The 23,743-nt window shown below is 33.6% G+C and overlaps 2 protein-coding genes across 3 annotated transcripts; one reads left to right on the plus strand and one right to left on the minus strand.

The window, feature by feature from the left end:
• The first annotated feature begins 11,714 nt into the window (after positions 1–11,714).
• On the plus strand, positions 11,715–19,040 carry LOC107818260 (protein DEFECTIVE IN EXINE FORMATION 1). Of its 2 annotated transcripts, XM_016644244.2 has the most exons (13): positions 11,715–12,068; positions 13,206–13,316; positions 13,750–13,832; positions 14,112–14,229; positions 14,322–14,479; positions 15,179–15,744; positions 15,870–15,940; positions 16,526–16,782; positions 17,257–17,438; positions 17,515–17,798; positions 17,915–18,032; positions 18,130–18,312; positions 18,411–19,040. In XM_016644244.2, the coding sequence occupies exons 1-13, from the start codon at positions 11,932–11,934 to the stop codon at positions 18,726–18,728; spliced, it is 2,586 nt and encodes an 861-aa protein (XP_016499730.1). In that variant the 5' UTR covers positions 11,715–11,931; the 3' UTR covers positions 18,729–19,040. The 2 variants fall into 2 exon arrangements, with proteins under 2 accessions (XP_016499730.1, XP_016499731.1); XM_016644245.2 differs by lacking the exons at positions 11,715–12,068; positions 13,206–13,316; positions 13,750–13,832 and having other exon boundaries at positions 14,106–14,229; positions 14,330–14,479.
• Positions 19,041–22,050: 3,010 nt separating this feature from the next.
• Positions 22,051–22,566, minus strand: LOC107818259 (uncharacterized). Its single transcript, XM_075225332.1, has 2 exons — positions 22,252–22,566; positions 22,051–22,161 (listed from the first exon to the last, which is right to left on the minus strand). The coding sequence occupies exons 1-2, from the start codon at positions 22,564–22,566 to the stop codon at positions 22,051–22,053; spliced, it is 426 nt and encodes a 141-aa protein (XP_075081433.1).
• Between the last annotated feature and the right edge of the window lie 1,177 nt (positions 22,567–23,743).

Here is a 23,743-nt window from a genome sequence, read left to right on the forward strand (position 1 = left end):
ATGAGATCGCATAGCACACTGCTGTAGCCAAAAACCAGCAGCTATAAATGGCCTAGAAATGGTCCGAAACTACCCTGAAACTCACTCGAGCCACTCGGGACCCCGTCCGAACATACAAACAAGTCTCAAAACATATTATGGACTTAGTCAAAACCTTAAATCACATCAAACAACGCCGAAATTACGAATCGCGCATCGAATCGAATTATGAGTTTTTAAATCTTTCAACTTCTATATTTTGTGCCAAAATGTATCAAATCAATCCGGAATGACTTCAAATTTTGCACACGGGTCATAAATGACGTAATGGAGCTATTTCAATTTCCGAAATCGAAATCCGACCTCGTTATCAAAAATTCAATCTTCGGTCGGACTTTTCAAAAATCTTCTATTTTTCAACTTTTGCCAAAATGCGTCGAATTGTCTTACGGACTTTCAAATTCAAATTCGGACACACGCCTAAGTCTGAAATCACCATACGAAGCTATTGACATCATCAAAGTTCCATTCCGGGGTCGTTTGCTCAAAACTCAACTCTCCGGTCAACTCTTTCCATTTAAGTTTTTATATAGGAATTGTTCTTTCAATTTAATTCTGAATCTTCCGAAAATCAAACTCGACCATATCTGCGGGTCATAATACATATTACGAAACTTCTTGAGACCTTAAGTCACCGAACGGGGTGTTAATTCTTAAAACGACAAGTCGGGTCGTTACACTTAGTTGTGAAGCTCGTCACTATCTTCGGCTCTTTATTTAGTATTGTTACTTCTGAGTTGGTTGTACTCATACTATACCTTGTACCTCGTGTGCAGATCCAGGTACTTCCGGATACGGCGGTTGCTAGTTTTTCGAAGCTTTATCCGTTGGAGACTATCGAGGTAGCTGCTTGACATCCGCAGACCTTGACCCTCCTTCCTATCAGTTTTTGTATTGTTCTATGTTTTCAGACAGTTTTTTTATCAGTCACACTTTGTTATCATTTAGATGCTCATGTACTCAGTAGCACCAAATTTTGGGAGTGTTCTATATCGGTATTTGTGGTATTTTCTCTTAAACTTAATTATTATGTTTTCAGTATTTAAAAAAAATTATGGTTTATTGAGGTTGTCGGCTTGCCTAGTATTGAGATAGGCGCCATCACGACAGGTTTGGATTTTGGGTCGTGACAACTCTGATACCAACTTGTTACGACCCGAAATTCTCACCTTCGGGACCGTGATGGCACCTAACATTTCACTTGCTAGGCAAGCCAACGTTAGAATAATTTTAACCATTTTTAACAGTTCATCTTAATTAAATAGTAAAGAAACCAACAACCGGAATAATATCTGAATTTAAATGTGCAAAGCAAAAATAATACGATGTCTAAATACCATCCCCGAACTAGAGTCACAAGTGCACGAGCTTCTAGAATAATACAAACTCGGGTCTGAATAAAAATAAAGTTGTCTGAAAGAAAGCACATAGCTAAGATAAAGTAGAAGGGGACTTCAGAGCTCCAAACATCGTGCAGCTATACCTCAAGTCTCTACTGATAGCTGAATCCGAGCAAATCTATAGTACGTCGTTGGGACCAACTCTGGTATCTGTACAAGAAGTGCAGAGTGTAGTATGAGTACAACTGACCCCATGTACTCTGTAAGTATCGAGCCTAACCTCAACGAAGTAGTGACGAGGCTAAGGCATGTCGCTTGCATTAACCTGTACGCAATAATAACAGGAAAAGAAGTAAGAATGGTAAATCATATCAATAATTGAAGTCAATTCACCAATCATAAACCTTCAATTAATTTCCGTTGCGGCGTGCAACCCGCTCCAGCAATATAAACTTAGAATAAAATTCGTTGCGACGTGCAACCCGACCCAACAGTATAATCTTTCAATAAATTTATTGCGGCGTGAAACCCGCTCCAACAATATAAACTTAAAATAAATCTGTTGCGGCGTGCAACCCGCTCCAACAATATAAACTTAAAATAAATCTATTGCGGCGTGCAACCCGCTCCAACAGTATAATTTAACAACTCTTAAATATAAAAATACTCCAATAAATTCAGCAATTAATACGTAAATATGTGGCAACAAAGCATACAATAATTATGATTTATTTAGGAGACAAGTAATGACAGGTACCAATTAATTATAGAAATCAGGGAGAAATATGCAATTTAATATTTAATATGCTAATGTCAAGTAGCAATTAAGACACATAAGTCAAATAAGCATGTAGCAATTATAGCATAAACTCAAGACATAATATTAGGCAAGGAATATGAGAGAAATAATTAATACAATAATTAATTCATGATTAAAAATAATTTATGATTTTCAGATAAATATACAAACAATAATTAGTCTCGTACTCGTCACCTCGCCTATACGTCATTACACATGAAATTCACGTAATAAATAATTCAAGGGTTCTATTCCCTCAAGTCAAGGTTAACCACGACACTTACCTTATTTTGCAATTTCAAGTGATCACTCAACCACAACCTTTCCTTTTGAATTAGTTTCCAAACCAATCAAACCAAACAAATTATTGGCCAACAATTCAGTTGGAGCTTTAGAAATTACTCATGATTCGAAAGAGACTTAATTTAAGTCATTTTCGAAAAAGTCAACCAAAAGTTAATGTAGGGCCCACTTTTCGGAACCCGATAATAATTACGAAATCCGGACACCCGTTCCGATACGAGTTCAACCATACTAAAATTATCGAATTCCGACATCGTATTGTCTTTCAAATCCTAAATTTTCGTTTTTGGAAAGTTTTACAAAAATTTTAATTTTTTCCATCTAAATCCGAAATAAACGATGAATATAAATATGGATTTATGAAATATAATCACTTTTGGATATAGAATACTTACCCAGTTCGAACTTGTGAAAAATCCCTTTGGAATAGCCAAAATCCGAGACTCAAAACTCAAAAATGAGTAAAAATAGCTAACACTCGATTTTTATGTATTATGTCCAGCATTTTCGCATCTGCGGGCTCGCATTTGCGAGACAAAGCTCGCAGTTGCGGAACAGGGAAGCCAAGCAGAGGACCGCATCTGCGGACCTTTACGTCGCAGAAGCGACTGCGCAGATGCGCGAAGGGAACCGCAGAAGTGCAAAAGATCGCATCTCTGATCATAGCACCGCAGAAGCGGGCATCGCACCTGCATCTCAAGCTTCGCAGAAGCGAAGCTTCTCCCCTGGCCTCAAAGTCGCAGAAGCGACACTGCCTCCGCAGAAAGCGATCACGCACTTGCGGCCAAAGTTGCGCAGGTGCGACACACCAGAACGTGTAAGTTTTTACCAAAATGGCCCGAAACACGTCCGAAACTCACCCGAGCCACTTAGGACCTCGTCCAATTATACCAACCAGTCCCGTAACATAACGTGAACCTACTCGGGTTCTCAAATCATGTCAAATAATATCGGAATTACAATTCACACCTCGATTAGAACTTATGAGTTTATGAAATTTTCACTTTACAAAACTCGCGTCGAAACATATTAAATGAATCCCGAATAATTTCAAATTTGGCGCACAAGTCATAAATGATATTACGTAACTATTTCAACTTTCGAAATCGAAATCCGAGCCTGACATCAATAAAAGTCAATTTCACGGTCAAAGTTTGAAATCTTTAAGCTTTCAAACTTCCAATTTTTGATAAATGGCGATAACTCAAGTTAAGGACCTCCGAATTCGATTTAGGACATACGCCCAAGTCCCAAATCACGATACGGACCTACTGAAATTGTCAAAATACTGATCCGGGTCCATTTACCTAAAATGTTGACCGAAGTCAACTTAAGTGAGTTTGAAAGTACTATTTCACATTTTAATCAATTTTTCACATAAAAACTTTTCGAAAAAATTTACGGACTATGCACGCAACTCGAAAAATATTGAAAGATGGTATTCGAGGTCTCAAAATACAGAAATGAATGTTTAAAATTAAAGATGACATATTGGGTAATCACATTGTTAGAGAAAATTATGAGTTTTAGAAGAAAAAACCTTGTAGAATCGGTTCAGAAAGAGGGCTAATTTCAAAGAGAGAAAGAGAAAAAAAATACTTTATAAAGATTGAGTTTGTATGGGTAAGTAAGGAATTGTGAGAATTTTTCGGAATTTACTAAATTAAAAAGTTACAATCAAGGGATACTCATTTAAAACTAATTTGTATATAAATGGTAAATTATATATGCCCATGTAATTAAGTTAAAACTTGATTAGAGAGAGTAAAAATCCCTAGTAGAGAGAGTAAATAAGTTTCATATGTAGTGTAGGTAAGTAAAAATCCCTATTTTTTATTAAACATGCAATTTCTCTCTGTATACCTCACCTTTTAAATAAATAGACCAAGAGATAAATAATGACATACCAAAATATGAATATACTTGGAAAATAAATCTATCTCTATATATTCAAATGAAAAAACTATCTCATAAGGCGATAACATATTTTCATAAAAATTAAAAAAAGAAATTGTGTATTTTGACACTAATTGTAATTAAAATATTTGTTTCTAACATAACTAAGAGCAAGGAGAAAAATGATTTAACGTGAGAAAATTTTTTAATAGAAAACTTCATATACTGCTGGTGTTTTCGTGTATCAACATTATATGAGTTTTCGTTCGTAGTACAAATTTATTATTTATGGTAAGGTAGCAACTCAAATTCTTTATGTATTGTTGGTGTTTCCGCGTATCAACTTTATTGCATGGTTATCGTAGGTAGAACACATTTATGAATATTTACTAGTGAAATTATCTGTGCTTCGCGCGATTGTATAAGATATTAGAGATATATTTGTATATATATACACAAAATTTTAATTTTATATGCTGGTGAATTCAAAAACATAAATAGTGTTTAATATCAAAAGTAGAGCTTAAATGGACTTCATTTAAATAGTTAGATTATCTTTAAGAACGGAAATGTGAATTCTTACTTATGAATTAACTACATATATAGATACATATATTCAAATAAAACTTTTGTTTTTTTAAAAATTTTCTTCTATTTGAATAAAAAACATGTTTAAAAAAATTAAAACTAAATAAGTGGACTGCATTGTATTTGGGCATATGCTTCTTCTCCTATTGTTTTCCTTGATTAAAGTTTTTCTTTCGCTGTTCTTTTTCTTCATAATTCTATTCCTCGATATTCTTCTTAATTATTCATCCCCTAAATAAGCTCTTATTTGAGAAAACTATGTACTTTTCCTCGATCCTCCACTATGTTTTTTCTCTTCCTCTTTTTTCCTGTTTTCTACCGCTATTTCCTAGTAATTAATTTTTTTTCTATCTTTCTTTCTTTTTCTCCCTCTTTTAGGTGGTTAATCCGAGAAAACCAGAAACTTTGGCATGCCCTACAAATCTATATTTTCTTTTCCTAATTCCGAAGAACTAAAAAAAAAATATTTCAAGATTTTTTTCCTTTCTCATATTAGTATGTAGTAAAATTGTCTAACCGAACACTTTTCAATATGAAATAAAATTCATCTAAGCAATCACTTAAAACTTAAGGGTTAAAGTGACAATCTCAATTATTTTTTGCGCAGTTATAGAAAAGTAAATAGAAATAAATGAAAATCTTGATTAGAGGGACAATAAAAAAATCTGAAAATACTTTTTCAACACGAAGAAATAAAAAAAGTTAGGTTACAAAAATAGCCTTGTACTCCACGTTCATCTATATGCAATAAAATTTTTAACATGACGGGGGAAAGGGTTAATAATAGCAACACACAATGTACCAAAACTTACCCATTAGCTAGACTTGACAGATGCTCTAACATCCAATTCCTTCTTTTGACTCATGTTTTATTTTTAGGGAAAAAGAAAATTACTCCATTATTGTTTTTTAATAATTCAACAAAGAGCCCTTACTAACCACTGCTCTACTCCTTTAAATTATTCCTCATCCTTAAATTCATTGATCATTCTCCCAAACATTTTCACAAATTAAAAGGAATAAAATAAGAGCCAGACAATAGAAAACATGAATATCTGGTTACAAATCCTGCATAAGCAAACCTTTTCAAGAAGTTCACTGCATCCGCCACTTACTCCAAAAAAGAAAAAAGAAGAAAAAGAAGAATGAAAACTCGGATACATAATTTTTCATGTAGTATTTCATGTATTTTCCCACAGGACATGGTGTTTGGCAAGTGTAGTAACTGGTTATTTTTCTCAATAAATAAGAAATATGAAAGATTGGAACTGTTACAACTATCAATCTCTTGGCCGTTTTTGGAACCGTAACAGTCGATGAAAAACAAAAGTACCGCATCAATCATTATTGGGACTGATATCAAATTAATTTCATTAATGTGTAAATATTATATAATTACTAACTAAAAATGAGATAAAATCCAAAAAAGGAAAAAAGATAAATAATACTGCTGGCCAATTCGTCTTTTATTAACTTGATATAATTCTTAGTGGTTATACAAAATAATTTTTACATTAATACCTGAAGATAGAAAATATGTACACTATTCTTTTCCGGTTTTAAAATCTAATAAATTAAATTTTTAGTCTTAATCCGTTTTATTATTTATAAATTAGTTTTATACTCCTTTTTTCTAATATTTCACCACGAGTTTTAATCTTTTATATATGATTAATTTTTATTGTATATTTTGATATATGTATATACATATAAATTACAGTTCTTGATAGATAAAAAGGATGATGACACTAGAAACAACACAGAATGAAAGGGAAAATGAAAAAGTAAAAATGAATTCATCTCTGCAATCAAATTCTATGAATATTTTCTCTAATTTTTATACTTTTTTTATTTTATTTCATTTACCTATTTCTTTTATATCTTCTTTCTTTCGTTTTCTTTTCTTACTCCTTACAAAAGTCAAGTCTACTTTCTTTCTCCCTCTTGACTTCTCAAAAGTAAAGAGAGCATGTAACCAAAGAGACTCAAGACATAATAAAGAAAGGTAAGCTAAGAGGCTCGAATCATAATAATGTATGTAACTAAAGATATATACAAGCATTATTGATCTGATTTTTTCATATAAAAACTAAAAATAATAATGGAAGGGCAAAAATAATAACAAAAAAAGAATCCAGTAGAATTGAAGGTACTTGAAAGAGAATTAGAAAGTATTTGTACTTTTTCCCCCCCACAAAAAGTTGGATTTCCTAATTCCTTCCACGTTCAAGAACGTTTTCTCTTGTTCCCACCTGCTATTTTGCGTATTATGAATTCATGATTGGAAAAATAACAAATCGCGTCAAATGAACAATAAGAGTGGATCATGAAACAAAATTCTAATAAAAGAAGGTAGACGTGAAACTTAGTCTTAGGATACGCGCGTTGCGCGTATACTCAGTCTTAATAAATATATATTATTTTTTTAAAATTACATTAATACTATATTAACAAATTACGTTTGAGTTATAAAATAAAAGTTAAAGAAAAAATTGTGAGTTCTTAAAAATGATGATTTTATTGATCATATGTAGCTAATTCAATAAACAAAAAAATTAGTGATAATAGAATATAATAGTTATAAAAAACTACAAGAACATTATTTAACTTGACTTGTGATTACGAACTTGAAAACCACAAGAAGTTTTATCACTACAAAAATCTTGAACTTTTATTACTACCATAACAATCTAAGAGTTAGAAAGTTTACTCAAAATAGTTACTTTCCTTTTTAATTACAGAAAATTTGACCTATTTAATACTCCCTCCGGTCACTTTTACTTGGCACGTATACTAAAAATAGATGTTCACTTTTACTTGGCACTTTACGCATATCAAGAGAAGACAACAAATTTTTTCCTATTTTACCCAAAGTATTTATTACCATTTCAAATCATTTTTTCAAATCCAATATAATACGCATCAATTAATATGGGTAACATGGTAAATTATGCACTTCATTTATTATTTCTTAAGGGGCGTGAAAAGTCAAAATGTGCCAAGTAAAAATGACCAGAGGGAGTAGGATATTAACTAATGATATTATTAATGGGTCTCCTACTTATTGTCTTATTCGTTTCCTTTTTAACCTACGAAAATTTTGGCTTTACACTATTTGTATGATTATTAATGATATACTAATTAAAGAAGGTGTTTCCTACTTCTTCTCTTTTAATTTGTTTTATCGTATGGCTCTATTTTTTTCGAAAAAATAACTTATTTGTAATTACTTTTTTATCTATTATAAAGTACATTAACAAAAGAGTAAAAAAAATGAAAGATATTTCGTTAAGGGTGTTCGTGCTTTTAATATATATATATATATATTAGGATTGCTTTATTTGCACGTCGTCGTCATCATCATCATGATTTCTGGTTTAATGATTCTCTTTGGAGTGTCAAATGCCTTAGTAGTTCTTCTAATCTTATAAGAAGGCAATACTCTGACCTATTTCTCTCTTATTCCCTGAAACACCAATAGAAGATAAAAATTAATATGCATACAATAGGAAGCACATAAAAAGATAAAGGAAATCTGCATAAGAATACATGACGTGCAAATAGCCATGGTAGATTGAGGACAATTAGCATCCATTCACCAAAAAGAAAAGGAAAGAAATTGAAGAATGAGCTATATACGAGAAGTCCTAATCTCCTTTGGAATCACATGACATCAGAACGAAGGAAAGTTATTACATGAATGGAGACAACCTTAATCATGGATATTTATATGTCTGAGGAGATGTAAAGGTTTATAACTGATATGGAATTGTAATGCTCAACGGAATTCAATAAATAAAATACGTTAAGAGTAGTTAAGGTGTGCTTTTGGGTTCTTTAATACAAGACATTAGTGAATGAAAGAAAATATAGGAGGAAAACCCAAAAAATTGAGAAAAAAAGATAAATGGTAAAGCTAGCCAAACAGAAGTGCCAAATCATCTTTTCCTGTCCCTGAATTATATAATTATATATATATATATATATATATATATATATAGAGAGAGAGAGATAGAGAGAGAATTTGGTACAAAATTATTATAGAAACAACGTTTAAAGATAAAATAACACTCAACCTTTAATTGGCAATTTAGCTTTGTCATTTTCACAATGTAGGATCATTTGCGAGATACTCATGGGCCGAAAGTATACCTGTTAATTGGGCCGGGCTAACCCGTTTATAATCCGGTTCAGTCAGGGTCAGCCCGATACTGTAGCGTGGGGGGCGGGTTGGGCGGGGAGCGGGTTTCAAACGAATAGTTTTTTGATACCGGTGCACCGGAACCCGCTAAGCCCGTTATCGGGTTTTTAACGGGCTACAACCCGGTTCAGCCCGTTTTTTAACTTTTTTTTTTTTTTTTGCAAATTATCCTACTATTGCAAATGGTTTAGTTCATATTGCTGAAATTTCTCTTTTACTACATAATTTGAAGAAGAAAGAAGGATATACTTCTGTTGTTGAATCTATGCTTCATAGATTAGATAAGATCAAAACGGCGAAATCAAGGGTGTGACGAGGTAGATGAAACAGAGGACTAAGAAATTAGAGATATAATGGTGTATGGTTCTGATTCAACCAATGCCGGAAATCAAGAACCTCATGTTGACATGGATGAACTTACAAAATGATGCAAAGCATGTGATGTACTATTTTTTTTTTATAATTGTTGTAAACTTTTATTTTACAAGTTCAAAAATAACAAAATCAAAAAAAAACTTGCAACTTAATTTGAAGTATTATATATTATTCAATAAAAATATCAAATGAAAGTTTTCGGAGCTTGATCCTTACATATTGCCTATTTGTCTTATTAAATAATTTTTTGTAGCCACTTACTTTCAAATTTCAATTTTAAAATTATAAAATTCAAATTTTAAATTTAAAACTTTAAACTTCAAAGTTTAATTCTAAGCCTTAAAAGTTTACAAACACTTAAGTATCAATAACATTGAGTAAGAAAAATAAAATTTACTTAAAAAAAAAATGCACAGCCCGGTCCAACCCGCTAAGCCCGATCCCGGACGAACAAAAAAAATCCCTAAAAAGTACAGCCTGCTAACAGCCCGCAATGTTAAATAGACGGACTGATTTTTTTGTGTCCAGCCCGCCCGTTAAACATCCATAGCAGAAAGAGAGACTTAGAAAAATTGGCTGAGATGATCATATTTAGACCTGCTATGAGTTCTTAGCCATTATTTGAAATGTAATAGAAAAATAACTATTTTTAATGCGAAAATAAAATTTAAATAAAAATATATCTACTTAAAATACAGAAGAACTCCAAAATTGATTACTGAAGTTTGAATATTTATCAATTTAAATCCCATGGTTTGTTCCTAGGGTTCGAAAATTCTTTACCGATAAATTTTGAACATTGTGCTGGAGTTTGACACTTTTAAAGGTGAAGCTCCATCACAAATTATTGAAGTTATGTGGAATTGTGCTTATAGTTTGACAGCAAATCAGATTTAAAACAAGCAAAGGCAAATTTCATTGAACATTTCTTCAAACATTTACAGTGCATCTTGTTAAACCTTACTATAATTTTTCAACATAGGTATTCACTACTCAGAAGTCTCCATGTTTTTCAACAATGATCAGCAGCATACATTCAATCCTTAACCATGTTCCTCAGCAGATTGAACCTCACAAGGACTTGACGAAGAAAGAAGAGGAAGACAACTTTTATAGTTAGTAATAAAATCTAGGATTTGAATTTTATGGGTTCAAATTCAAAATTCTACTCCATCGTGTTAGTGGCAAAATTATTTAAAGTAATAGTATTAACATATTGGCAACTTAATATTAAAACACGGATAATAATAAATTATATTAATTATAATACTAGTAATACTAAGTAAAGATAATGAAAATGGGGAGTCAAACTAGGTTATCTTTGACCATATTTTTTGCAAATAGTTTTAAAATATATTAAATTATTAACTATTGTGACTTAAATTACTTTTACGTAATTTCTAAATATGTAAAAATTTTCAAAAACTTTAAAGAATCTATATCCGAATTCTAATAAAAAATTAGTCATTTTGACACTCGCACACCAAAAAAGGTTCAAACAAATTGAAAGGAATGGAGTATTAATTAGTGACAAAAATGGAAATAACCAAAGTAATAATAATAGATAAATGGTTATCTATTTATCTATTATTATTTTCTTAATAGTCTATTTAAAAAGGAATGACATATTCTTATATTTAAAAATAATTAACCGTCTCATTTTAATATTAATGAGAAGTTTATATGGCCATACAAATATTATGTCATAGTAAAGACCACAAAATTTTAGAAGTTTTTATTTCTTTCTTAAACTCCGTGTCGAATCAAACTATATCACTTAAGTTAAAACAAAAAGAGTATCATATTGGTTGTTCAAATTTTATTGTCATGCCTAATTAATAGAAACTGAGAAATAGTATATTCTCAATTTATGTGGTATATATATATATATATTTTAATTTGTCAAAAAAGATATTTTTTATATTTAAAAATAATTTTAAAACTTTTTATTATTTATTAATATTTAAATTTCGTGTTCAATCAAAGTGCACCAAAAAAATGGGAGAGAATAGTTATATTACTAGCAAACACTGTAAATAGTACTATTATGTAACTATTTCAATAAAATTTATTTATAACCCCAAATTCTAATTCTAAATAGTAACTAAAATTGGTATCCTAAAACTGTAAATATACCCAAATTAAGGGGTACTCTCTAATTCATAAGCTAAACTGAAGAAGCATTTGACTATCACTGCACTCCCAAATTTCAGCTCCAAAATTCTTTTCACTCTTCAATCTCTCGTAGATCCTCATAATAAACCCTAACCCTACCCTACCCTAACTTTGGGGTTTTAATAAAAATTTTCAATTCTCGTCACAAATTCAGTTAATTTTTACATTTTCGAAATTTTAGCGAATCAAAATTGCGATTCAGACCGACGATCTAGATGATGAAAACTAGGGTTCTTTTACTCTGTTTTCTCATCTTTTCGTCGAATTTCTCTCATTTGCAATCGGAGGAACCGAAGACTAACAAGTTCCGTGAACGAGAAGCTACAGATGATTCCACTGCTTATCCAAATTTGTAATTTTTCGATTCCTCTCTATTTACTTGCAAAATTTGTTGTATTTGACCTAATTTTTGCTGTAATACTGAAGTTCTAGCTGCATTTGTATTCTATAGTGTTTAATGAGAATTTTGTTTTATGTTTTAGCTGTGAATTGGTCAATTTCATATTTTGTTTTGCATTGTTTGCAGTTTAGATGATTCATCCGTTAAAAATTTGTATATTTCAATTATATGAAAAATATCTTGTATTTTGACTTCATTTTTGTTGTAAGAGAAATACTTATTTTTAACTTGTGTTGCATTGGTATTTTATTGTTGAATCGAAATTTCTTTGCTTATTCCTTTTGTGATTTTTTTATCAATTTCATACTTTTTTTAGCCATATTTGCATTTAGTTTACAATAATAGACTAAGAAAGAGATAGGAACTCGTGAGAATAATAATGAAGTTGAGACTGTATATTTGAGAATAGCCTATCACTCCTAGTTTCTTTTGGTGTACTAATGAAGTTTTAGTTTGTATAGAAGATTGGATATCGAGAGAATCATATTATGTTGTATATTCTCTGCTTTTTTGGTATAAGGCTTGTATATGAGAAATTTGTCTATTATTAATAAAACTATTTACTCTATTAAAAAATAGATATACTATACAAAAACTAGAAATGTGTGAAAGTAATAATTGATTATGCTGAACATCTATTGTGATGCCTTCTCCTTTAAGGCTTGACCTATGTGGTGTATTCACTGGGTGGCTTAACTTTTTAACTTTCTTATCCACATTGTTGTCATATGAGTTAATTTTACTTCTTGATTTCTTTGTTCTCATTCTCCTTTGTTTCCTACACAGTTTACGAATTACATTTCAAAGGCAAATTCACATCTTAGATGCTTCTTATGCTTTAAGATGAATTGTTTATTACTGGAATGGAATAGGCGTAAATGAAGCTGAACGGATATAGAGGATAACCAACACCTACTAGTTTGGATTGAGGCATAATAGATTGATTGGTTGATTAGTTTATTAATTTCCTGTATTACTGCTTTTTATTCGACATCATAAGAATGGTTAAAATGCTTAGAATTCTTTTCATTTACATATCAAAAAGACAATGAAAGAACTACTGAAGAGTTTTTAAAATGTATGCTGCAGAGATGAGGATGAATTGTTGAATACACAGTGCCCTCAGCATTTGGAGCTAAGATGGCAGACAGAAGTTAGTTCTAGCGTGTATGCCTCTCCCTTGATTGCTGATATTAACAGGTAACATTGTATACAATTCTTATTTTTTTTTGTTCTGTAATTTACTTTGTTGTTTTACATGCAGTATATTTGTTGCTTTAACGCTGCCTCTGAATGGTAAGGGTGCTGCAGTGTTTATTGTCATAAACTACTTGTTTTAATCAATGGCACTGTGGAGTAAGAGAAAAAGATTAATCAAATATATTTTCTTTTTGCTGGGTGGCTTTAACTAATAATAGAGGTCACCATGGATTTACATGGTCAATGAATGTGTCATCAAGCCCATTCCCCTGTCGCCAAAGGGAAAATAAGAGCAAAATGTACCATTATGCTAGTTCTACCAAATTTGATGAGTATGAGTCTTTGAAGTTTTAGAATATCATTGCAATTGCTTTATTTTATTCCTTTTGGCTCATTTGTTCATCCTAACAGTCTTTTTCCATCTGTATATTAGTGATGGGAAGCTTGAGGTTGTAGTTCCCTCTTTTGTTCATTACTTGGAAGTTCTGGAAGGTTCTGATGGAGATAAACTACCAGGTATAATTTGTGGGAAGCTGGTAATGAGAGTAACTTCAAATATTTGTAGGTAAATTTTGAATGAAAACTTATTTGATTGGCTACAGTAGACTGGAAACACCCTTTACCTGGTGCACAGTCACCCAATCTAGCTTATAAATTGGATCTGAATTCAAATCTGGAATGTCAAAGGACAAGATAATGTGTTTATATGAATATTCTTCTAGATACTCATTAAATTTGAGAGAATCACGTAAATGGGATAACGTTTCTGCTAATGATATAACCTCACCTTATCAGGATGGCCAGCTTTTCATCAGTCTACTGTTCATTCCAGTCCTTTCCTGTACGACATTGACAGGGATGGAGTGAGGGAGATAGGTTTGGCCACCTACAACGGTGAGGTGCTCTTTTTCAGGTAATGCTAAGTCATCTTATGTAATATTTTCCTTTTTTAGCAATCGCAGACATTTTTGTCGACTCAATATGACATGGTTAACATCTGAATAGGGTCTCAGGATACTTGATGTCTGATAAACTTGAGATTCCTCGGTTGAAGGTTAAAAAAAATTGGCATGTGGGTTTGAGTTCAGACCCTGTGGACCGTTCTCATCCAGATGTCCATGATGACCAACTGATCCAGGAGCATCTGATGGAGTCTGTAGCCCGTAAGTATGTTGCTCTTTCATGGGCAAGTCAAAAGGAACATGTAAATTCTTGGATTTCTCTTTCGAGCTTCCTTTCTTTCCTCATTCGAATGCCCGTTTTGTTTATTATTTCCGTATCATAAAGCTGAACCAAGATAGGATCTCAGTGATCTTTTCTTAACCAAGTGCATTGTGACACTTGTTAGAAGCCTGAAGAAGCAACGATTAAACTTCTTTGGAAGTTAATATAAAGTACTGGTAATCAAAATTGATTGTCGGTTACACTCTGGATTGTACAGATAGAAGTCTTTCATCTGGCACACGTCATTGTTTGTTACTTGTATTCGACACTTGTATTTGGGTACCTTGGGTAACATTTCGCCTATAATTGGACCTCTTATCATATTTCATGTACCTTAAATTTAGTTACTTGAGAGCCTGTGCTTTCCTTTGCTTATATGTGTTTGTAGTATTTAAGTGTTTTTCAAGGGGACTTCAGTCTTATGTATCTTTTATATTTAACAAGCCACTGTGGGATGACTGTTTTCTACGGGTGATCATCCCTTTGTCTTTCAGGAGATACTCATGCATGTCATTTGATTAACATTTTCCTTCTTATGATAATCCCTTTGGTCTCTTGAAGTGGAAATGCAGTGTTTTGACCTTTATCAACTTTTACTATATGCTAGAACATATCATAGATCTGAAATTTTCTTTTAGGTCATGATGTGTCCACTCACAGTGGCAACCATTCAGACTCTACTACATCAGCAATTCACAATGAGACGCATTCTGTTCTGAATGAAGTCCACCATGATGCATCCAACGCTTCAATATCTTTGCCATCAGAAGTTTCATATAACAATTCGTCTACTTTAGAAGACCAAAAGAGGACAAATAGTAGTCTAGGTGATGCAGAAACTAACATGGCTAACTCGAACAATAGTATTCCGAGTTCTGAAAACGAGAAAATTAGCAATTTGGAGAATGGAACCAGTGCTGGAAGAAGACTTCTTGAAGATGATGTTTTGAAAAGATCTGAGGGAAGTGCTTCTGGGTCAAAAGATGTTGGAGCTGCGACTGTGGAAAATGAAGAAGGCCTAGAAGCAGATGCCGATTCATCTTTTGAGTTATTTCGTGACAGTGATGAGCTGGCAGATGAGTATAATTATGACTATGATGATTATGTTGATGAGGACACGTGGAGAGACGAAGAATTTCAGGAGCCAGAACATGAGAAATTGGAGGATTATGTGGATATTGATGCTCATGTTTTATGTACACCTGTAAGTCCTTTACAAAGACAGATTATAAAATAGATATCTATTAAGATACCTTATCAAAAAAAAAAAAAAAATTTATTAAGATCCTGATGTGTTTAAAGCCTTAAGGGTCTTATCATTTGTATCAGGTCATAGCGGACATTGATAATGATGGGGTGTCAGAAATGATTGTTGCAGTTTCTTATTTCTTTGACCATGAGTAAGTTCTCTATTATAGCTGGTATTTTGTTTCCCTGTTTCTGATGCCGCTGCTGATTGCTTTCTTTGTTGTGTCATTAGAAAGTTACAAAACTTCCTGGTGCCACACATGTTTATGAACACTTGCCAAACATGTTTCCTTGGGGGAAATGCTTCCTCTTATCTATCCTTTGGTAGTTGTTAGCGTTGGACATGCTGGAATTATGAATCTGGCTTCTTCTGCATTTGGTGGGTTTATTGCTTTAAAATATAAATATGTGAGCTGCCTATGAGCATGGTTGTGTTAATGGCTTATGGTTATATATGCCAGTATATCCATATATCCTTGCAAATTGCAATGCAATTATTAGAGCCTAAGATCTTTTGAGTGGTTGCTCTTTGTGTCCCAGCCACTATTTCTTGATGTCTCTCATCTTTGCTAATTGAGATTGTGCTTAAACTTTAAAGTAACTCATGTATTTTTAGTTTTTATGTCAAAAACAACCCGTCAGTTTGCTTCATTTAGGTGTCTGCCAGCAGTAACAGCAATGATTCGCAAGTTTAGTCTGGTGCATATGTCACAGCTGATTGATATTTAATCTAACAGGTACTATAAAAATTCAGAGCATTCAAAGGAGCTTGGAGACATTGACATTGGAAAATATGTATCTGGTGGTATTGTTGTTTTTAATCTAGATACCAAGCAAGTCAAGTGGACTCAACAGCTGGACCTAAGTACTGACACGGGGAACTTCCGTGCCTACATATATTCTTCCCCTACGGTAGTTGATCTGGATGGTGATGGAAATTTGGACATTCTAGTTGGGACCTCTTATGGCTTGTTTTATGTCTTGGATCACAAGGGTAATCGGTCTTCATTTGTGTTTATCTTCTTATTGTCATGTTGCAATATACTTTTAAGGATCTTCAGATTTTCAAAATTATTATCCAACTGAAAAGTAAAATATCTGTTCTCTTTCTCCCCCATGCCCCCCCTGGGTGTTTATGAGATTCTTTTTCCATTATGAGATGCATGTCGACCTTTGAATGCCCCTTTATGTCATGATTATTGTAATGCGTTTCATTTTCTTCTAAAGCTTGCATGTGTCCTTTCCCGCTAGCTTTCCTTTTAGATTGATTAAGCCCATGGGCTTGGGGTAATTTCCAGATGTAACCAACAATAGTTGATTGGTGGGACTGTCTTCTGTTGACTTTTGTGTTGTGGACATGCCTATCATGGAATGTGAAGTAGCAAGGAGCATCCATCTTTAGTCTGATCTGTTTGATATTATTGTGCATCATCATACTGTTTGAAGACTAAAACACTTACTGTATCAGGGAAGGTGAGGGATAAGTTTCCGCTTGAAATGGCTGAAATCCAAGGAGCAGTAATTGCAGCCGATATAAATGATGATGGCAAGATTGAACTAGTTACTACAGATTCGCATGGCAATATTGCTGCATGGACTGCACAGGGCAAAGAAATTTGGGAAAAGCATCTTAAAAGCCTTGTTCCACAGGTACGCCACGGTATCCTGTCTCCTTATTTTTTCAACTAGCCTGAGTATGATATGCATGCAAACCTTTTAACCTCAGGGACCTGCCGTTGGTGATGTGGATGGGGATGGCCATACTGATATCGTTGTTCCAACACTTTCTGGGAATATTTATGTTCTTAGTGGCAAGGATGGCTCGTTTGTACGCCCATATCCTTACAGGACTCATGGTAGAGTGATGAATCAAGTTCTTCTTGTTGACTTGACCAAACGTGGACAGAGGAAAAAAGGGCTTACAATTGTCACAACTTCATTTGATGGTTACTTATATCTCATAGATGGACCTACATCATGTGCTGATGTTGTAGATATTGGTGAAACATCGTAAGATGTCCTTAGATTCTCTGTTTTGTTCTTCTGTTCTCCTTTTAAAGGGAAACAAAAAATCTTCTTTCTAAAAGGTAATTTGAAAATGTGCTTTTCTTTGCTCTTGCTCACAGATACAGCATGGTCTTGGCTGACAATGTTGATGGTGGAGACGACCTCGATCTTATTGTGACAACCATGAATGGCAATGTCTTCTGTTTTTCGACGCCTTCTCCACATCATCCCCTCAAGGTACTCAACAAGATTATTTTTTATTTTTTTATTTTGGTTGCTTTTGGTTGTTTCTTGAGCTGTTTGATTAGTAATATCTGCATGATATGCACTGCAGGCATGGAGATCACCTAACCAAGGGAGAAATAATGCTGCATACCGATTAGATCGTGAGGGAGTCTATGTAACTCCATCATCAAGAGCTTTCCGTGATGAAGAAGGCAAGAGCTTTTGGGTTGAAATAGAAATTTTTGATAGATACAGATATCCATCTGGGTCTCAAGCTCCATATAATGTCACGGTAAAAAAGCTGTACCTTTTATTAAAGTTTGTCTTCTATTAACATCTCATTGCTCACTAGTTAGTAATGTATCTTTTTATTTCTCCATTACGACACAGGTGAGTTTGTTAGTACCTGGCAATTACCAAGGTGATAGAACTATTAAGCAAAATAAAATATTTGGTCAACCTGGAAAACATCGGATTATGCTCCCAACTGTTGCTGTGAGGACTGCTGGGACTGTGTTGGTGGAGATGGTTGACAAGAACGGGCTATATTTCTCTGATGATTTTTCCTTGACATTCCATTTTCATTATTATAAGCTGTTAAAATGGCTTCTCGTACTTCCTATGCTGGGGATGTTTGGTGTGCTTGTCATTCTTCGTCCACAGGAGGCCATGCCATTACCATCATTTTCGCGAAACACTAACTTGTAATGTTGCATACACATAAAATTTGGCACATTCCGGTTGTGGGTTATAGAAGCTGAGGCATTCTCTCCTGCTGGAACTTGAGCTGACAACCGCCTTTCAAGCCAGTGGGGGAAGTTCAGCTGTTCAACTGTGAGTAGACATATGTTGAACAATAGGAAGAAGGGACAATTGCCTTGATCTGATCTGAATCTGAATTTTGAGTATACAAAATCTGAGGTGTTTGTCATTGTACCCTTCCCCAGGGGTAACAAACAGATGGTGTTTTGACATATTCAAGCAAACAATGATTATTTATTGAACACAACAGTTTGTTTCCGTCGTTCCTCACAAGTTTTGTGCTTTTACTTTTATATGTTAAAGTTCACCTCTCATGCTTTTGCCAATAAGGACTGATCTTATTATTGCATCACGCATCTCAAAATGTTAAGCACATTGAAAGAACGACGGAATGTAAAACTGGAACTGATAAAAGATTTCTTGAATTGAGATCATACCCTAAACATGGATAATAAGAGAAAGTTGAAGGTAAATGCAGTTTACATCGAATTGGGTTTATACATTATTCAGATTCTTTCATCAAACCCCGTAATTCATCATTTCCCTCTCTTTACAGTTGAGATTTCAATTGAAGGTGCCAACATTTTTTACAATTCAAATCAAAACATGGACCTAAACGATTTTGCGTTGAGGTGAAACCAAAAAATTAAAGTGGTGGGCTGGAGATGGGATTGATCAGGGGGACATTGAGAGTCATGCAAAAACTTCAGCTACTTCAGAGGGCCTAAAGAATTGCCAATGGAGAAGGTAAGGCAAATATTGTTTTACTAACATGCAATTACAAACCATCCAATATGCGTTTCTTAATTATGAAAAGCAACATTTGAAACAATTGTCCGGACAATGCTCCTGCCTGTATCTACTTCCTGGTTCCTAAAAAATGTCAACCAATGCAGACCTCCCACCAAAACAGATATCCAATATGGAAGAGGATCTTATCATTCTTTCTTGTGGCAACTAGTTTACGATGTGTTAAATTAAATCAGAGAATCTCGTGATGAATGGGTTTGAGCCGTCACTAGACACTCAGCCGGTTTAATTATATTCGATGTTACAATGGAAGTTCGAGCTCGTCTTGGTCATGGGTTGAGAATAGGAATTAAACTCAATGAGATTGATAGTATGTTTGGCCAAGCGGGAGAAATCAGCTTATTTTGAGAAGTGTTAAAATGCTTTTGAAAAGAGTACTTTTGGAGAGAAGTAGTTTGTGTTTGGCTAATCAATGAGATTGATAGTATGTTTGGCCAAGCGGGAGAAATCAGCTTATTTTGAGAAGTGTTAAAATGCTTTTGAAAAGAGTACTTTTGAGCAATAATTTGTGTTTAACCAAACTTTTCAAAAAGTGCTTTTAAGTATCAAATTACGAATAAAGACATGAATAGATTTACTTAATAGTTAATGTTATAAGTAAATAAATAATCTTAAGAATTTGTTATTACATGCAATAATTAAATCTTTTCATTTTATTTAAGTAAAACTTGAAAATAAAATTTAAAAGTACTTTATTCTTTTAATATAAGTTAAATATATTAAAAATCATTCAACAAATATAAAAACATTCACCCCTAAAGTCACTGTATATTAGAAAGCTATCCTAAAAATAATAAGAAATATTTATATATTAATATCCTAAGTATTAGGTTTAACGGTTATTTTGGTATATACTATATTTTGTTAAGGGTATTTTTGGTAAGAAGAAAAGTCAAAACTGCTTCTGCTTCTGCTTTTGGGAAGAAGCTACTTTTTCTGCTTCTTAGAAATTGTTTTTGCTTCTTCCCAAAAGTACTTTTTTCACCAAAAAAAGCTTGGCCAAACACCTCAAGTTAGAAAAAATAGTGTTTTTGAAAAAAAAGTGCTTTTGGTCTCTTGAGAAGCTTGGCCAGGCTATGAATCTCCTGAGCTGTCAGTTCCCGGCTTGTTAATAAGGTGAGAGCTTCAAGCCTGATTTTTCGTGGGGCATGCTCCACACAAGCACACTCTTTTGCTGCAACTTTTTACACATACACCACAATTGATGCAATGAAATCAATCCTTATTCTGTACTCTTTCTCATTGGTCTGAAACATATATATAAGTCATGAATGCTTCTTAGCAGGCTGCTAGGCCGAACTTACACGGATTGTCAAAGAAGTGCCATCGCATGCAAATTACGTTTACCACAGAACTAATTACCTTAAAGCTGGACACCTTCTAAAGTTTTTGTGTCTACCTCATAGCTTATCCTGCATATCTAACCTACTTTAGCAAAGATACTACAAAGACCTTGAAGTGAATGAGAGATCCTTGAATAAGAATTGAAGGTTGTGTGCATGTACTTGCACTAGTAAGTTTCCCTATGTAAAGGACAAGGCGTATACGGTATTGAGACTTCGTTTGGGCCATGTCCAATTATCTATTCCAAGAACTAATAAGAATGACTATCTACTCTCGCCTAGAAAACATACTGTTAAGGTAAAACAAATTCTGCTGACTTTGTGCCTCAAAATTAAAAAATTAGTGCCGATTAGAACTCAGTTCAGATACAATAGAAGATCTTAAAGAAGCATTGAGGCAGGTATGTAGCTCAGGGGAGCTACTAAACCTTTCAAACAGGTTAGCCAAGGAAAGATCAATGCAGATCTAGGCCAGGTTATACAAGTTCAACTGAACTCATTGCTTTCGGTTCAACCATTTATAAATATGCTTCTATGTATTTAGAATATATCACACAAACTTTAAATCTACTAACTCTATATCCTAGTTTCGCCTCTAAGCTAAGGAATGAAGTGAAAGCTACCACATAGTTGGAGCAATCAGGTTTGATCGCGAAGAAGAGCTAAGCAATACCTCATAGAAGCTCACAATCATACTCATCTAACATTTCAACACTACATATAAAAGACTCCAGTGAGAACCTAAGCAAAGGACCCTTTTCCAATTGGAACAACTGAGTTCCAAACAAAATGGAATCATCTTTGAGTAAGCTACACTCCCTTACTTGATAGCTCAGACGATTTAAGTCATCCGCAATAGGAGTTTATTTTTTATTTTTTTATACATGTGGTGTCTGGGCCAGCTTGCCCCTACCTTGACTATTTCACTGTGTACTTGCTATCTCCTGCCATCTCCTACTAGCACTGTTACCTAGGGGTCCACCAAGACTTAGACAGAAGAGAGAAATCATCTGAGCGTTCTCTAATCGCAGCTAGGATTTCAAACTTGGTCTCCTATAGTTTTCACTCATTTCATTGACCATCTTTAATTATATCTTTCAAGCATTTAGATAGGTTTATATCATCACGGAAGACACAAGTATAGCAAAAACATGTTCCATTGCAAAGTTCACAACAAACAGTAGATTTATATACAAGTCTAGACAATCCAATATCAGTATGTAAATCTGAACAGAAACAAAAAGCATTTGGAGATGCAATTACAAGTATATCAATAGAACAAAGACAAGAGAGCTTAGGGAAAAGCATTAATAGACCTGTAAAACAGGCCTTTTCCCAAGCCTTTTGATTTCTCTATCCATTTGGCCAGTGAGCATTAAACCAAACATCTTGAAATCACATAACAAAGACCAAAAGGGGTGTCCAAATGTTGCAGGAACATTCCCTTCAACATAAAAATGACTATACCAAGCCAAGCCATACCCAAGAATTGGCACAAAAATCACAAACCACTTATTAAACAGCAGTGTGTAAACCAAGCACAAGATACTGCAAAGTGTACCCACAAAATGCCAACGCCTTGTTGCTAGTTTTGAGTGTTGGTTCATGTAAAAAGGCCAAAATTCCTCCATGTTTCTGAAATTCATAGCTAACCCTCTGCAACTTAATCACAAAAAAGTTGATTTCTTGATTAAAGATCAGATCTTTGAACCAAATCAGCAAATACCCAGAAATGTTTTACCAAGAAAAACAGTTCAAGAACCCCCAAAAAATGCTTTCTTGAATCAATTCTTTTTTGGGTTTTTAAATGTTCTAGAGTCAATTTCTTGGAGTTTGAAATCAAATCTAGAATGTTTTTCAGCAAATTAAGGTTTTAGGGATGACCAAAACACAAAAATTTGGTTGCAAGATCCAAGAAAAATTGGTGTGGTTGACTAAATATGTGAAGTAAAAAAATAAGAAAAATGTAAAAGTGGGGGCCTTGTGCCACAGAAGACAGATTCTTGTACCTACTATATCGCACTGTAATATTTGTTTGGGAAATTAAAGAAATCAAAAGAAAAAGGTGGGTGCCTGTGGTTTTGGGTTTTTATAAAATTTAAAAGAGTAAATTATCTTCAGATAGTAATACTGTAAAATGATCTTTATCAAGTTCCAGATGTGTGATGGCAAAAGAATTTATCAGATTGCAGAATTGAGTTGATTGGTCCATTTTTTTTTCTTGCTTTCTGTGTTGACCAGTGTCTTGTTTGTCCCATTTTTTTTTTTTTTGGTTTCCCGCTGTGTCTTGTATCCTACTACGACTAATTCAAATTCACTCGAGGCCAATTAAAGGTAGACGTGCTCTATAATATTTTATTTGGTTTCCCGCATTGGATCCCGACTATATCCCAATTCGTACCAGGTAGGGCCTCATTCGGGAAGTAGCACCCCTCTTGAAATTAAATGGCCATTGGGCCAATTGTCGCCTATCGTAGAGAATGGGCTAACTGTTGGATTTTATTGGGAGTTTTTCCTACATATACTATAATATGAACTTATTAATTTATTTTTTCTAGGTTTTATATTTTTCAAAAAGTATCTAGATTTTTCTCAAATTGTATACATTCCCCCTTAAAAGGCTCTCATTCCATTATTAATGCCTTTAATTAAGGAATTCAATTATATCCTTTCTCCTCATTTCATGCGTCCTAGTATCTTGCAGATTTCCTCTTCTCTCTCTCTTCTATAGTTGCATGTCTTCAACAAGAAGCTGATAATTTTGCTTCAGTTGTTGAATGGTTTTGGTTGAATGGATATAATGTTATA

The sequence above is a fragment of the Nicotiana tabacum genome, chromosome 2, assembly GCF_000715075.1.
Source record: "Nicotiana tabacum cultivar K326 chromosome 2, ASM71507v2, whole genome shotgun sequence".
NCBI classification, from domain to species: Eukaryota; Viridiplantae; Streptophyta; class Magnoliopsida; order Solanales; family Solanaceae; genus Nicotiana; species Nicotiana tabacum.